This window comes from Carcharhinus amblyrhynchos, chromosome 10, assembly GCF_965287045.1.
Source record: "Carcharhinus amblyrhynchos chromosome 10, sCarAmb.v2.hapA, whole genome shotgun sequence".
NCBI lineage: Eukaryota > Metazoa > Chordata > Chondrichthyes > Carcharhiniformes > Carcharhinidae > Carcharhinus > Carcharhinus amblyrhynchos.
This window is the reverse complement of record NC_137333.1, coordinates 68,338,992-68,354,466: the sequence shown is the minus strand read 5'-3', so window position 1 is coordinate 68,354,466 and position 15,475 is coordinate 68,338,992. Positions and strand designations below refer to the sequence as shown.

At 42.6% G+C, this 15,475-nt stretch overlaps 1 protein-coding gene across 2 annotated transcripts in view; it reads right to left on the bottom strand.

The window, feature by feature from the left end:
* Positions 1-15,475, bottom strand: part of ddx10 (DEAD (Asp-Glu-Ala-Asp) box polypeptide 10) — a 275,069-nt gene that overhangs the window by 245,993 nt on the left and 13,601 nt on the right. For both annotated transcript variants that reach the window (XM_080197274.1, XM_080197273.1), the window contains one exon: positions 1,961-2,021. Coding sequence is in view for 1 of the 2 variants with exons in the window: in XM_080197273.1 (XP_080053399.1) it covers positions 1,961-2,021 (61 nt within the window). In the remaining variant the exon portion in view is untranslated. The remainder of the gene's footprint in view (positions 1-1,960; positions 2,022-15,475) is intronic.

Genomic DNA, 15,475 nt, shown 5'->3' with positions numbered 1-15,475 from the left:
ACCAGAGAAAAATGCACGTCTCAGATACTCCCACCTGATCATTTCATGGCAAATAACCAAATGAATAAATAAGGCTCTTAAAATTATATTAAAAAAACCTGAATTTATGCAATGCCTTTCGCAAGCAACGGATGCCCCTAATTGCTTTATGGCCTTCTATTTAATGTAAACGCCAATCACATGATAAACACTGGTGAATCAATAATGTAGGTTCTTATTTGAAGAATGGATGGGATTATATACAGTTGGAGCTAACCAGGAGACTATAGGCCCGATTTTACTATTGCCTCACGCCCGTTTTCGGGTAAGAGGCCACTATCATGATCCGCACCCACACCCACGCAGATTGCCACTTTATCGAAACCCAGGAATGGCGGCAATTTGCTTCGTGCCCAAAACGGGCGCAAAAGCGATTTAAATGCATTTGCATGTATTTAAATTGAATTAATGAACTGCCCGCCCAACTTTATCAGTATTTCCCCCTTTACCACCGTATTTGCCAATCCGGAATCACGCCATAATGGATCTGCTGAGAAAAGATCTGAATCGGGCACTCCAGCTTCTGAAGAGCGCATTCAGTGTTCCCAACAGCTCTCTGGTTCTGGTGGGGGGAAGGAGGGAGGCAGGTCAAATCGTTCTATGGTTTGGGGGGAGCAGATGGATCAAAGGTGGGGGGCCGGGGGGTCTGCTGCCACTCTGCAGGCGATTGGTGAGGAAGGGGGCAGGGGTGGCAATCGATCTGGGTAGTGGGGTGTTGGATAAGGGGGACAGTGATGTGTGGGTGTAGTGGGGGAGGTGGATAAAGGGGACAGTGATGTGTGTGGGTAGTGGGGAGGGTGGATAAAGGGATAGAGATGTGTCTGGGTAGCAGGGTGGGCGGATAAGGGGGACAGTGAGGTGTGGGGGGGCCATCACTCCCGCTTTTCGTTCCCGGGCCACATTCTCCATTTCTGCGGCTCGGAAACGATCTGACATGTGCAAGCTTTTTCAAATTTTTTCCTAACTGCACATGCAGAGGTCAGAGCTCCAATCATTTCAGCCACACTAGGCCCCACCCACAGCGTGAATGGGACTGGAGATAGCTGTGTGCGTATGGGGGCGCCTGGAAGCAGATTTCTAAGCTGGATCTGCATTACATCCAGATTCAGCACTTAGAATGAAAATGGTAAAATCAGGCCCTATGTGTAGCACATCCAACCCCTACACCTGCTGCTTATAGATTGAATACAAATCATAGGACAAATACATCACATCCTTTAGAGGTGGTAATGATTGACAGCACTTGAGGATAAATACCCATAAAGGTGCATGTACCTCACATCACAACACACTTTACAGCCAACACACTTTGGAAATGTAACCATAGTAATGTGGGAAAAACAGCAACCAATTTGTGCACAGCAGGTTCTCAAACATCAATATGACAATGAGCAAATTAGCTGTTTTTGCAATGTTAGTTCAGGGATAACTATTGGCCTTCATGGGAGAGTCTAGGATCTGAAGGCAGAGTTTCAGAATGAAAGGACACCAACTTAAAATTGAGATAAGGAAGAATTTCATCTCTCAGAGTTTAATGTCTTTGGAACTCCTTGCCACAGAGAGTTGTGGGGCAGAGTCCATCCGTACATTTAAGGCTGAGGTAGATTTTTGATCAGTAAGCAAATCAAGGGTTTTGAGGAAAGGTTGAAAGTGGACGTGAGGAATGTCAGATCAGCCATGATCCTACTGAAAGGTGAAGCAGGTTCAAGGGGTCGAATGGGCTACTCCTGTTCCCAATTCTTCTGGTCTTGTCTTGTAGGATACCAGGGGTAATTCCTCTGTTTTGTTTTGTAAAGGTACAGCCATGAGAGAGACGAACAAGATCTTAATTTAAGACATCATCTGAAAAATGGATGGATAAAGAAAGGAAAATGTATGGAAATTACGAAGGAAGCACTGATAAAGATACAGCAGCACTTACCTTTCACAGTTTTTTTAGACAATGGCAAATCTGAAAATCTCAGCAGCTTCTTGGGATTTATCTGAAAGTAAAAAGCAACAGATTTGTGCACAGTGACATTTATATCCCTTCCCTACTCTTTCTGCTAGTTACAGCTACAAGTAGTCCTTGACATTAAGACATTCGAGTTACGACGAACGGCATTCACAACTTTTATAAATTGAGACCTCACATCAATTTAAAGCATTAGTTTTCACTTTACAACACCACACCAGTACATTCATTAGTGCATGCTTTCATAGTCTGCCACCCATCTATGTAACTGGACAAGTCAAACCATCTTTATTAGGTTGGAAATAAGTATTTTATTGTGTTCAAGTTTTTTAGCAGAATCATCATGATTTCAAAGCATTTACGTATGTTGTATTTAATATGCGCTCAGACTCACAGAAGTTCGAGCCCAGTGACAGTGATCAAATGGTTTCAGTATATCCCACATTCGAAATTAGAAACTTGTGCTAAGGTGTGCAGACAACAAAAGTTGCCTCAGCAATTCAACAGGGCAAAAGCTGAGAGCATTTTACACCGCCAGATACCTCACAAGAGTTTCTGGCTTTAGTTCAGGAACCAATCCCCCATTTATGCCATTGTTCTGTGGGAAAATCAGTTCCAACCTACAGCGTTTAGACTTATAATGTGGTTTGCAGGAAGTAATAGTAAGGATTTATTAATACCTATCTTGTACTTATGATCTCTGGTTTTGGATATATTTTGGAAATATGTTCTCCATGTCTCCCCTGTCAAACCCTTTCATAACATTAGAGACCTCTTTCCATCAGGGTGTCCAATCATCCAGGCAGGGAAAAATCAGGGGGTACTGCCTTCGAGATATTTTTAAATAGCAACACACTTTTGTAAAAAAGCAACACAGACCAAAGAAAAAATGCAAATAAATGATGCCCAGTAAGACAGAGGATATGGCAGAAAGGAAATCTGTACATAAGCTACATTTACAATTCTGCCTTACCTCATCACTTTCCAAGTGTGGTAGCGACATGCTGTGCTTGGTTGAAGTCATTACGTTACATTTTAGCTTCATTTGAATGAGATCAAGCCTTGGAGGAGGAGCTATGCCTACTCCAATCAGCTTGGATCATGTAAATCAAGCCCAAGACAGGAGGTGAGAGCCCTGTCTTGTCAGCTTGGATCGGGAATGTCTCAACATGTTGAGATTCTGAATTTGACTTGATTTGATTGAATTGGAATAAAAACAAAAAAAAGTCAACAAATGATCTCATCTTGACCTCAATTTGAAGCAAACAAATGTCAAAATCCGTGTCACTTTCAGGTTTATAAAAAGATGATTGCTCAAATACTGAAAATAAGAAATAGGAGCAGGAGTAGGCCATCTAGCCCTTCGAGCCTGCCCCGCCATTCAATAAGATCATGGCTGATCTGTTGTGGCTCAGTTCCACTTTCCCGCCCTCTCCCCATAACCCTTAATCCCCTCTCTTATCAATAACCCATCAACCCGCTTCTTAAAAATATTTAGCGAGGCAGCCTCCACCACTTCAACGGGCAGAGAATTCCAGAGATTCACCACCCTTTGAGTGAAGAAGTTCCTCCTCAACTCCGTTCTAAACCGCCTCCCATCTGATACTCTGTTGCTTGTCTTCAAAGAGGTGATGAAAGCTACTTCCAAAACAATTTTACAAAAGAGTTCAACAGACACTTGAGGTCAAGAGCTTAGAGGGTTATGTGCATAAAGCCAGGTTGTGTGACAAAGTGTAATTACTCTTTCAGACAGCCAGGGCAGGCACCACCTCCCTAGGTGCTAGAATTATCTATGATTCTCTGAAATCTATAAAGGTTACACACATGCAGTCTAACGTAGATAGATGTGAGGTTATCCACTTCGGTAGCAAAAACAGGAAGGCAGATTATCTGAATGGTCATAAATTGAGAGAGGGGAATGTGTGACGACACCGGGGTGTCCTCGTGCACCAGTCGCTGAAGGTAAGCATGCAGGTGCAGCAGGCAGTAAAGAAGACAAGTGGTGTGTTGGCCTTCACAGCAAGAGGATTTGAGTACAGGAGCAGGGATGTCTTGTGAAAATTATGCAGGGCCTTATGAGGTCACACCTGGAATATTATGTAAAATTTTGGCCTCCTCATCTGAGGAAGGATATTCTTGCCATAGAAGGAGTGCAGCGAAGGTTTACCAGATTGACTCCTAGGATGGCAGGATTGATGTATGAGGAGAGATTGAGTCGGTTAGGATTATATTTGCTGGAGTTCAGAGAACGAGGGGGGTCTCTTAGACAGCTATAAAATTCCAACAGGACTAGTAAGGATAGATGCAGGAAGGATGTTCCCAATGGTTGGAGGAGTCCAGAACCAAGGATTACAATCTAAGGATAAGGGGTAGATCATTTAGGACTGAGGTTAGGAGAAATTTCTTTACCCAAAGAGTGGTAAGCCTGTGGAATTCATTACCACAGAAAGTAGTTGAGAACAAAATATTGTATGTTTTCAAGAAGGAGTTTGATATAGCTCTTAGGGCCAAAGGAATCAAAGAAAGGCAGGACAAGTTGTTGAGTTGGATCATCAGCCATGATCATAATGAATGGTGGAACAGACTCTTAAAGGTCGAATTACTTCCTCTGATCCTATTTTGTAAGCACTGTCACTACCGTATTGCAGCCAATTTGCACAAAACAAGGTTCCACAAACAACCACGTGATAGTGTTTTAGTGATGCTGGTTAAAGAACAAATGTTGGCCAGAACGTCCCTCTCTTCTTCATAGAGTCCATGGGATTTTTTATACCCAAATCCTCAATAGCAGAGAGCTTATTAACTTATTGATAGGTAAGTCATAAACCAAGGCCTGTTTCAAGTTGATCAAGTTGGCGATCCCATTGACCAAGGCAGTAATTTCAGATAGCTTGGTCAATATATATCCTTTAATTATCAGAAATACAGAATATCTGGTCATTATCATTTTGTCGTTTGTGCATATACTGGCTGCCATTTCCCTGGCTATAAGTGTCTTTGGCATCTTCTAACTTTGTTAAAGACACAATATGAATCAAAGTCTTTCAAGTATCCCTTTCTTAATTAAACTGATTATTATACAGTGGCAAACTAATAATTTGTAGGTGACATAAGCACAGATATAAGATAGCAAGTTAATATGCACAGTCTACAAACTATATGGAAAGCATTTTCTAAATTCTAACCAATAAACTATAGCTAAAGATTATGATATCCATGTCAGAAACAAGGAAGCAGTCAGTAGAACACAATTTCAGTGTCTTGTCAGTTTTTTGTGTAAAACATTGCTAACAAGCAGCCTGAAAGATTTTTAACATTACCTGAGGGATCTTCCTGCTAAATTAATATTGTAGAATACAATTCAGTAACTATTTGTTTGGAAACTTCTGACCAGAGGTAAAGCCCCAAAGTTCACACAATTCTTAAGTTTTGGCTGCATTTTATATATAAGCCATATCCTACCAATAATGGCAATAACTCATATTAATAATGTGCATCTACACAGAAATCCAATCCATTTTCGAGGTAAAGGGGTGGATCAAAAGACAGAATAATTATTGATACAGAGATTGTATTCAAAAATTACCTTTATCAACAACTTAGCGGGAGGTCAAAGGGCAGGACTGTCATTTTGCCCAATGAGAGAGAAAGAGGTTCCTTAACTCTCCACACCCTCGGCACAATTTGCCTTTCCCCCAATCTTGGTGTCATCAGCAAATTTCGATACCCTGCACTCGGTTCCCTCCTCCAGATCATCTATATAAATGGTAAATAGCTGAGGCCCCAGCACCGACCCCTGGGGCACCCAATGAGGAAATCTGACAATATTGATAGCAGCAGAAATGATAAAGGTAATGGATGGGGTGAACACTGAGAGGCAGGAGTTATTGAAAAGAACATAAGAAATAGGAGCAGGAGTAGCCCTTCGAGCCTGCCCCACCACTCAACAAGACCATGGCTGATCTGTCGCCGCCCAGCTCCACATTCCCGCCCTCCCCCCACAACCCTCAATCCCCTCTCCCATCAAAACCCACCAACCCGCGTCCCAAAAACATTTAGCGAGGTAGCCTCCACCACCTCAACGGGCAGAGAACTCCAGAGACCACCACCCCCCGAGTGAAGAAGCTCCTCCCCAACTCTGCTCCAAACCGCCCCCCCCCCCCATCCCGAGGCCGTGCCCCCCAGTCCCACCGCCCCCCCTGAGCGGGAAGAGCCTCCCCACCTCCATCCCATCCATCCCACTCACCATCCCGCACGTCTCAATGAGATCTCCCCCCATTCCTCCAAACTCCAGCGGGCACAAGCCCAGACCACTCAGCCTCTCCTCATAGCTCAACTCCGGCATCAGCCTAGTAAACCTCCTGTGCACTCCCTCCAAGGCCAAAATATCCTTGCGTAAGTACGGCCTTCATAGCGAGGGGGATTGAATATAAAAGTAGGGAGGTCTTGCTGCAGCTGTATAGGGCATTGGTGAGGCCGCAGCTGGAGTACTGTGTGCAGTTTTGGGCGCCGCACCTGCGCAAGGATATTTTGGCCCTGGAGGGAGTGCAGAGGAGGTTTACTAGGCTGATACCGGAGTTGAGGGGATTGAGCTATGAGGAGAGGCTGAATAAACTAGGCTTGTACTCGTTAGAGTTTAGAAGAATGAGGGGAGATCTCATTGAGACGTATAAGATGATGAATGGGATGGATAGGATAGAGGTGGAGAGACTCTTCCCGCTCAAAAAAGACAGTAGGACTAGGGGGCACAGCCTCAAGATAAAGGGGAGGCGGTTTAGAACGGAGTTGAGGAGGAACTTCTTCACTCAAAGGGTGGTGAATGTCTGGAATTCTCTGCCCGTTGAAGTGGTGGAGGCTGCCTCGCTAAATATTTTTAAGAAGCAGGTTGATGGGTTCTTGATAAGAGAGGGGATTAAGGGTTATGGGGAGAGGGCAGGAAAGTGGAACTGAGCCACGACAGATCAGCCATGATCTTATTGAATGGCGGGGCAGGCTCGAAGGGCTAGATGGCCTACTCCTGCTCCTATTTCTTATGTTCTTATGTTCTTAACACCATTTGAACCAGGTATCCAACAACATAAACAAATCAAACTCTGTGCTGCAACTGCAACTGTTCTGTGGGCCCTGAAAGTCACCAATGAAGAGAAAGCAAAACATGTCCACTGTAAACAAGATACAGTCCTATTTTATTATTATTTGGTGGGTGCCTCTTTAGATAAACACTTGAAAGTTATAAAATGTTTCAAACATTAATGTATTCCACAGTGATAATCTGTCTCTCAATACTGAACTCAATACACGCATAGGCAAAACCTCTACCAACTTTGGCTTACTCATGAAACGTGCAAAATAACATCAGGCTCACTCTTAGGTCTAGGATGCTGGTTTATGAGGCCAGTTTCTCAACACACTGCATGATCGTGAAACGTGGATGATCAAGAAAGGAAGCTCAACAAATTTCATCTTCGCTGTTTTCAGCACAGTCTGGCTTTCTCATGGAAGGACAGGATTAAGAACACAACTGTCCATTCAAAGACAAAGCTATCAAATATGTTTTTACAAAACCATGTTTTATTTAAAAATGGCTTTATCAATTTGCTGGCTGAAAACGACTGATTGGATTTTAAAAATACTAAAGCCACATTCCAGTGACTTGAAACCACAGCTTCTAAAATGGCTGAAATTTTGCATGCAATACACAATATATTGCAAAGCCATTTAGTGGAGCCATCTTATTCAGAAAACCCCAGCAGAGACAATTACTTTGAAGGAGTATAAATGGGATAATCTCCGAACCCATTCACTGAGTGCCATGACAATCACCTGGGTGGGTACTACACATTTGATGTCATCACCTCAGACTATTAATCTGGCTGAGAAAGGAACCCACCCCAGCTGTAATCTAATCAAATCGACACATCCACCTGGAACACAATAGCAATGATCATACTTGGGCCATTGGTCAATTGAAGAAAGAGGCGATAAAACAGCTAGCACCTTTTGTGTTTAATGGACTATTTTCAGCAGACTAGAGACAGAAGCAAAAAAAATGCTGAGAGCCCCTAGTGTCCCAAGATGTGTAGGTTAGGGGGATTAGTTACAGTAAATGTGTGGGGTTAAGGAGTTAGGGCAGGGGAGAGCACCTAGATAAGATGCCCTGTCAGAGTCAGTGCAGACCTGATGGGCCGAATGGCCATCTTCTGCACTGTAGGGATTCTATGAACCCTGTGTGGTCCTCTTTCTCCACCCATCTTCCAAATTTGAACTTTGTCTGCTGTTTAACTATCCATCTGCCGTAGACAGAGATTTTCAAAAAGTCGACCCAGCAGCTGCAGTTTCCAGAAGAACAGATAAATCTTGAGACTACAATTTAAATCATGTCAATCTAAGACTGGAAGGAATACCGAGCACAGCCTTAGTTCATCCAAGTCATTAATCTACAAGAGCTGCATCATTTTAATCTTGATAAGACTCTAAAGATTCACTTAATCTAGTCTCCCACTCTGTAATGAATTGGTGTGTGTGTAAACTTTGTGTGTGTGTGTGTGTGTGTGTGTATGTAAACTTCGTGTGTGTGTGTGTGTGTGTGTGTGTGTGTGTGTGTGTGTGTAAACTTCGTGTGTGTGTGTATGAAAGATGGAGGGGTTTTATTAGCTTACTTCAACCAAGTACAATAAATTCTACTCTCTTTTCGTTTCAAAAGGCTCAGAATAGTCTGTCTAGTTGGGTATTTTACAATCACAGCAGTACACAGTCAAGCACTGAATTGGCCTGTGTGTTCTTTTCTCAAAGAACCATTGCAGTCAAAAAGGATTAGGGAAAGAGGGGAAGTCATTCCACCTTTTCTCAACAGATCATGAAAATGTTGGCACTCATTAACCAAAGGCAACATCATTGGTTCAGCACTGGGCACCACAGTGACATAGTGATTAGCACTGTTGCCTCAAGCACCAAGAACCTGAGTTCGATTCCCAGCTTGGGTCACTGTATGTGTGGAGTTGCACATTCCCCCCATGTCTGTGTGGGTTTCTTCCAGGTGCTCCAGTTTCCTCCCACAGTCCAAAAGACTGGTTAGGTGCATTGGCCAAGCTAAATTCTCCTTCAGTGTACCCAAACAGGCACCAGAGTGTGGCAACGAAGGGATTTTCACAGAAACTTCAATGCAGTATTAATGTAAGCCTACTTCTAACAATAATAAATTAAGGTTAAAACTTTCACAGGACGGAAACATAACTAAGGATTTTCTGTATGGCAAGTTGGTAAGACGCCCAAAGTGCTGCTTCAAGGACACCTACAAGTGTGTCATGTAGGCCCAAAACATCAATTCATGACATTCAGTAACTGGGCAACAGGTTCCAATATTGAAAACAACAACCCACAACAACGAAGGTTCATCTAGACTCAAAACTTTGGCTCTATTCTCTCCCCACAAATGCTGAGATTTTCCAGCATTTTCTGTTTTTGTTAACCCAGAACAACACCTGACAACTACTTCACATGCAGCACTTTGGAAGAACCTGCTTCTCACAAATTGTCTCTTTGGCCATCAGCAAAAGTGCACCCATCCTCAAAGAACTTGGTTTGCTGCATGTCTATCATCTTGCACAGTGGAAGGATGCTGATGAATCTTTTAAACAGCCTCAACCTATTTGGTCAACACACGTTGTAAAGTTCGTTGCCTTCACGCCTCAGGTAAAAAATTCGAGAGGCAGACGCAATGGGAAAAGGTCAAGGAAATCTTGCTTGGAATGAGGGGATCTCTAGCCTCAACATCTGGTCTTAAAGGGGGAAAGGAAATGGCTGTGGAGGAAATAGTGAATGATGAGCTATGGAGAAGACAAGCAAGAGTGGAAATAGGGAAAAAGGAGAAATACAAATGAGAATAAGCTTAAATTATGAGTGGACTCACGGGCCGGAATTCTCCGACTGTTCATGCCCTGCCGTCGCAAGCAAGGACGGCACTCAGCCAAATCTCTGTTCACTGCAGCAAGACCAAAGAATCCCACTGGCATTAACAATCACAGAATTCCCGCCACAATGGGAGGGAGGCAGCAATTGGGAGCAGGAAGCTGAGTGAAGTTGCAGAGCATATGTTGCCTGGGAAGGGATAGGGAATGCAAGAAGTCGGTCAAACAAGACCCAGGCACTTAAATAAAGACTTGAAAGGACGTTTCTAAGTTTAAAAAAATGCATAAGGATCAAATTTTTATACAAAATTAAGGAACGAAATGATAGTATTGCTTATATGGTTTATGGAGGTATTAATGGGATAATAGGAACACAAAAATTAGCTAATTACATGACTGAGAACTGAAAATTATAAAGGGATTTTAAAAGTTTTACTTCTTCCTACTCCTTTTTGATGATATACTTGTTGTATATTAGTTGGTATTTATTTTATTTATGTACTGCGTAATGTAGTATTATTTGCCATGTTCAAAATAAATGTGCTATGCTTGCCTATGTGTGATGGAGGATGACGAGTGGGGAGGGTGATGCTATAGGCCACATCTTCCTCATGACATCCACCCTAACAGCTCCTTTCTCCATCACACCATTGCCCAACTGAAAGAAGAAAAAGGCTGTGAACCAAAATGTTGATTAAAGAGAAGCAGAGAAAAGAGACATAGTTATTTGAGCTCATCGTCATCTATCAGAGACAGACCAAAATATTTTGTGTATTGACTCAAAACGGGCTTCAAATTCCAGGAGGGGGGCAGAAGAAGGTAATCACTTTAGAAAATAAATTAACTAAACCACTTTCAGAAAGAAAACTATTATGGGTTATCTGACAGATGTTTTTCACTTGCTCTGCTTTATTCCATAAAATATACTTCTTTCAAAAGATCGGGAACACAGAACCCTTCTGTACCGAACTTCTGCAGTTCAATATTAAGCTTTCTGGAGATGGCTTGGAGAGAATGATAATCTGACCCTCAAACTGAAGCAGCCAACATGGAAATGTGTAGCTGCTACTACAGGCCTAGAAATTCTTTCCATTCCATTCTTTCCAACGGAATTTCTTTCCATTCCATTCCTTCCATTCCAATCTAAGGCAGATTTTCATCTGTTTCCATGGCTCATAATTCCCAACGTCATGATGTGGATATGCCGGCGTTGGACTGGGGTAAACACAGTAAAAAGTCTGACAACACCAGGTTTAAGTCCAACTGATTTATTTGATAGTACACTCACTAGCTTTTGGGGTTAGTCCCTTCGTCAGGTGAATGGAGAGTTCTGGCATCAGACAGAGCATATAAAGCACAGACAGTTTACAGATTACTGATTAGAATGCAAATCTATCTGTGCTTTAAATGCTCTGTCTGAGGCCAGAACTCTCCATTCACCTGACGAACAGACTAACCCCAAAAGCTAGTGAGTGTACTATGAAATAAATCGGTTGGACTTAAACCTGGTGTTGTCAGACTCATAATTCCCAAAACAGGTCACCAGTCTGTCTCTGGAGGTTTACAGCTTGAGGGGCACATCAAGTATGGTTGGCCAGGAGTTTCTCCCACTCTTACCACCAGCCATTGGTGTCTTGGAAGGATATGCAGGTTGATTTACTCAACCAGTTTGGCTACATTATGATTGCTCCTTCCTTGCCCATCAGGCCCTGGGTGGAACTGGAACCCAGAACTTCCGGCTCAGAGGCAGGGACGCTATCAATTGTGCAACAAGACCCCCAGGGTTTCTTTAGCCTATACAATAATTCAAATAGTGTTACCTAACAAGCCTTAGAAGTTCTGGGAATGCAAGCAAAGAGAAATTGTTAACGAAACCTCTTTCCCCATCACAACAGCTGTACAAGTGTTCGGAATTCAGATTCCAACTAAACTGCATAAACCTCCCATTACAGCACATCATAAACAAGTCCACCTCCATGGAAGCTCACATCAGAAAGAAACTCACCTGGTGAAGGAGCAGTGCTCCAAAAGCTCGTGCTATCAAATAAACCTGTTGGACTTTAACCTGGTGTTGTGAGACTTCTTACTGTGCCTACCACAGTCCAACACTGGCATTTCCACATCAGAAAGTCTGGGATTGCCAAGAGCAGGATTCATTCTAAAGCAATCATGTAAAGAGCTTCATATGGAATCAATGACTCCAAAGCCTAATCAAACCGGAACCTAAACACCCAGAGAGAAAGATTCTTTAAATGCATGTGTGTGAAACATGAAACATTTCAGCTTGAATTCTCAACAAGTAAATAAAATTTAACAGTACACCAGCATTCAGTTAACACGTCAGCAGAGAAAAAGTTCTTCCTTATTTTTTCTACATGTACAAATGTCTAATTCATGATATCTGAATTATTCATGAGTACAAATCATTTTTTCCAAATGCCATGAGCATTTTGATTTAGGAAACATAACAGAGCAGGCTACCTCATATCCCTGATGCTGGGATTCCTCTTATTTCATATCGTGCACAGAACTGAATCTATATTGGGCAACACCAAAACCAAAAGATTGGTTTATTCTCTTCTAGAATAGGGGTTTAGCCTATGAAGAGAGATTGAATAGACTGGGTCTGTACTCGTTAGAGTTTAGAAGGCTGAGGGGGGAATCTTATAAGAACATAATAAGAAATAGGAGCAGGAGTAGGCCATCTAGCCCTTCGAGCCTGCCCCGCCATTCAATAAGATCATGGCTGATCTGAAGTGGATCAGTTCCACTTTCCCGCTTTCTCCCCATAACCCTTAATTCCCTTGCCTACCAAAAACCTATCTACCCGTGTCTTAAATATACTTAGCGAGGTAGCCTCCACCACTTCAACGGGCAGAGAATTCCAGAGATTCACCACCCTTTGAGTGAAGAAGTTCCTCCTCAATTCTGTTCTAAACCGCACCCCCCTTATCTTGAGGCTGTGCCCTCTAGTCCTGCTGTCCTTTCTGAGCGGGAAGAATCTCTCTACCTCTACCCTATCCATCCCTTTCATTATCTTATACGTCTCTATAAGATCCCCCCTCATCCTTCTAAACTCCAACGAGTACAGACCCAGTCTATTCAGCCTCTCTTCATACTCCAACCCCCTCATCTCCAGTATCAGCCTAGTGAACCTCCTCTGCACTCCCTCCAAGGCCAAAATATCCTTGCATAAGTGCGGCGACCAAAACTGCACACAGTACTCCAGCTGCGGCCTCACCAGTGCCCTGTACAGTTGCAGCAAGACCTCCCTGCTTTTATATTCTATCCCCCTCGCTATAAAGGCCAGCATCCCATTCGCCATTATAGAGACATACAAGATAATGAAGGGGATAGATAGGGTAGAGGTAGAGAGATTCTTTCCGCTTAGAAAGGATAGCAGAACTAGAGGGCACAGCCTCAAAATAGAAGGGGGGTGTGCAGGTTAGATCAGAGTTGAGGAGGAACTTCTTCACTCAAAGGGTGGTCAGTCTCTGGAATTCTCAGCCCTTGAAGTGGTGGAGGCTACCTCCCCGAATATATTTAAGTCATGGGTAGATAGATTTCTGATAGACAAGGGAATTAAGAGTTATGGGGAGAAAGCGGGAAAGTGGAACTGATCCACTTCAGATCAGCGATGATCTTACTGAATGGCTGGGCAGGCTCGATGGGCTGGGTGGCCTACTCCTGCTCCTATTTCTTATGTTCTTCTTATGTTCTAGAACAAATTATTTTCATTTTGACAAAGAGATACATATACTGAGTGGTGCCAACATTGCTTCTCACACCTCCTTCACAAATCTTTTTCTCCGGCCCTCAAGGCAACATTGCGTATCGCAGTTGCGTGATTTCTGAAGGAGAACAGCAGTTAAGCTCTCCCTGTCCCAACCATGACCAGCAGCGACTCGCAAGGTTTGAGGAGAGTACTCTTGCTGCGCCTGGCTACAGCTTTTTTAAAAAGTTACTTATCTTTTCAACAGAATTCCTAGAATGAAAAGTCTGAGCAGAGAGCAGGCCTGACTGGTGCTCTCATGGCAGATCAGATTCAAATTAAAATGGCGATTAGCAGCAGCCTAACAACAACAAACACCTGAGAAACGGCCCAATTCAATTTCAGGGTTTATTGTTTTTCAGGCATTTTTCGGTCCTTAAAATTGAGCCAGGTATAAAATAGGCACAGTCAGGGTCCAATTTCTACCTCAAAGCTTTAATATCCCTTTGACAGACCTGGATAAAATCCAGATCAGACCTAGTGATCGGTCTGATCTTGAGTGATTACCAAGATAGATCTTCCAGCTCCCAATCATGGTTGAAGGGAATACAAGCAAAGGAACTAGTGTAACTTGAAATGACCTTGTGAATTTAAACTTGGAAAGTGACACATAATTGATAGGATTTATAAATGGATTTGGCAGTGTAAATAAAGAGAAATTTATTTCCTCTGGTATGGGAATCCAGAAGAAGGGGGCACAATGTGAAAATTAGAGTAACAGCAGTCATGAATGAAATTAGGAAGCATTCTTTCATGCAAAGGGAGTGGAAATCTAGAACTGATTCGCCGAAAAGATGTGTGTGCTGAGTCAACTGAAACTTTCAAGGATAAGAACAACAGAATTTTTAATTATATAAGGATATCAAACAATACAGAGTATAAATTGTCACTTGATAATACAGCACATAGAGTATTGCTAAAGATAGGCTATCAAAACCTTTTGTCTTGCACTCATCAGTTCAGATTCACAAGAATACCCACTCTCAAAGGGAACGACAATTTATACTGCATCAAAAATGGTTGCTGATTGGTTGGTAAGTGGACACTGATTGGTAGATGCAATGCCTTGGAAAACATATGGGAAACAAGTAAATTGCAAGTTTTTCTTCAAATTTAAACTAGACAAGTCTGATCGGTCATGATTTTGCAATGGCGGAATGGATCAGGAAATGACTGTTCCCCCAAGATTTTGTTTAATTAATAAAGGCAGAAGGTGCGGATAGAGCCTTGTCAATGAATACCTATAGCTTCTAGCACATATCACTGAGCCACGGTACGAGCCCAACTGATAGTAAATTAGTTGCCAGTGTAATTCTTAGCACAATTAGGACTGGTTAGCAAGTATTGTTCAATCACAGTCACATCTAATGTTAGACACTGGGTGGGATTTTACGGCCTCGCTCATGCGAGAAATTTCCATTGTCTACCACTCACCTGTTCCAATTCCATGGCAGGTGGGCAGCAGAATTCCAGCAACTATGTTCTTTTTAGCTTGATGGCAGCATCCTTTTGATTCAGACCGCTGTTGTTGCTAGTGGTGACAATGTGAAATGGCTAACTTCACATGTTATCCAAATTTTTGAGACAATTTCTGGGATAATCTGAAATAGACTAGGTACTTTTTAAGACTGAACGTGCCAATTTTAGACCCATGAGTTTGCATGATCTGCAAGATAGCTTTGGCGCATCCTATTCCAGCATCAAGCTTACAGAGTCAGCAAATGGCTCGGGCCCTATCAATGAGGTTTCTGGTAGGGTCAATCTTACAGCACATGGAACTGTAGGAATTCCAACATCTGTGGT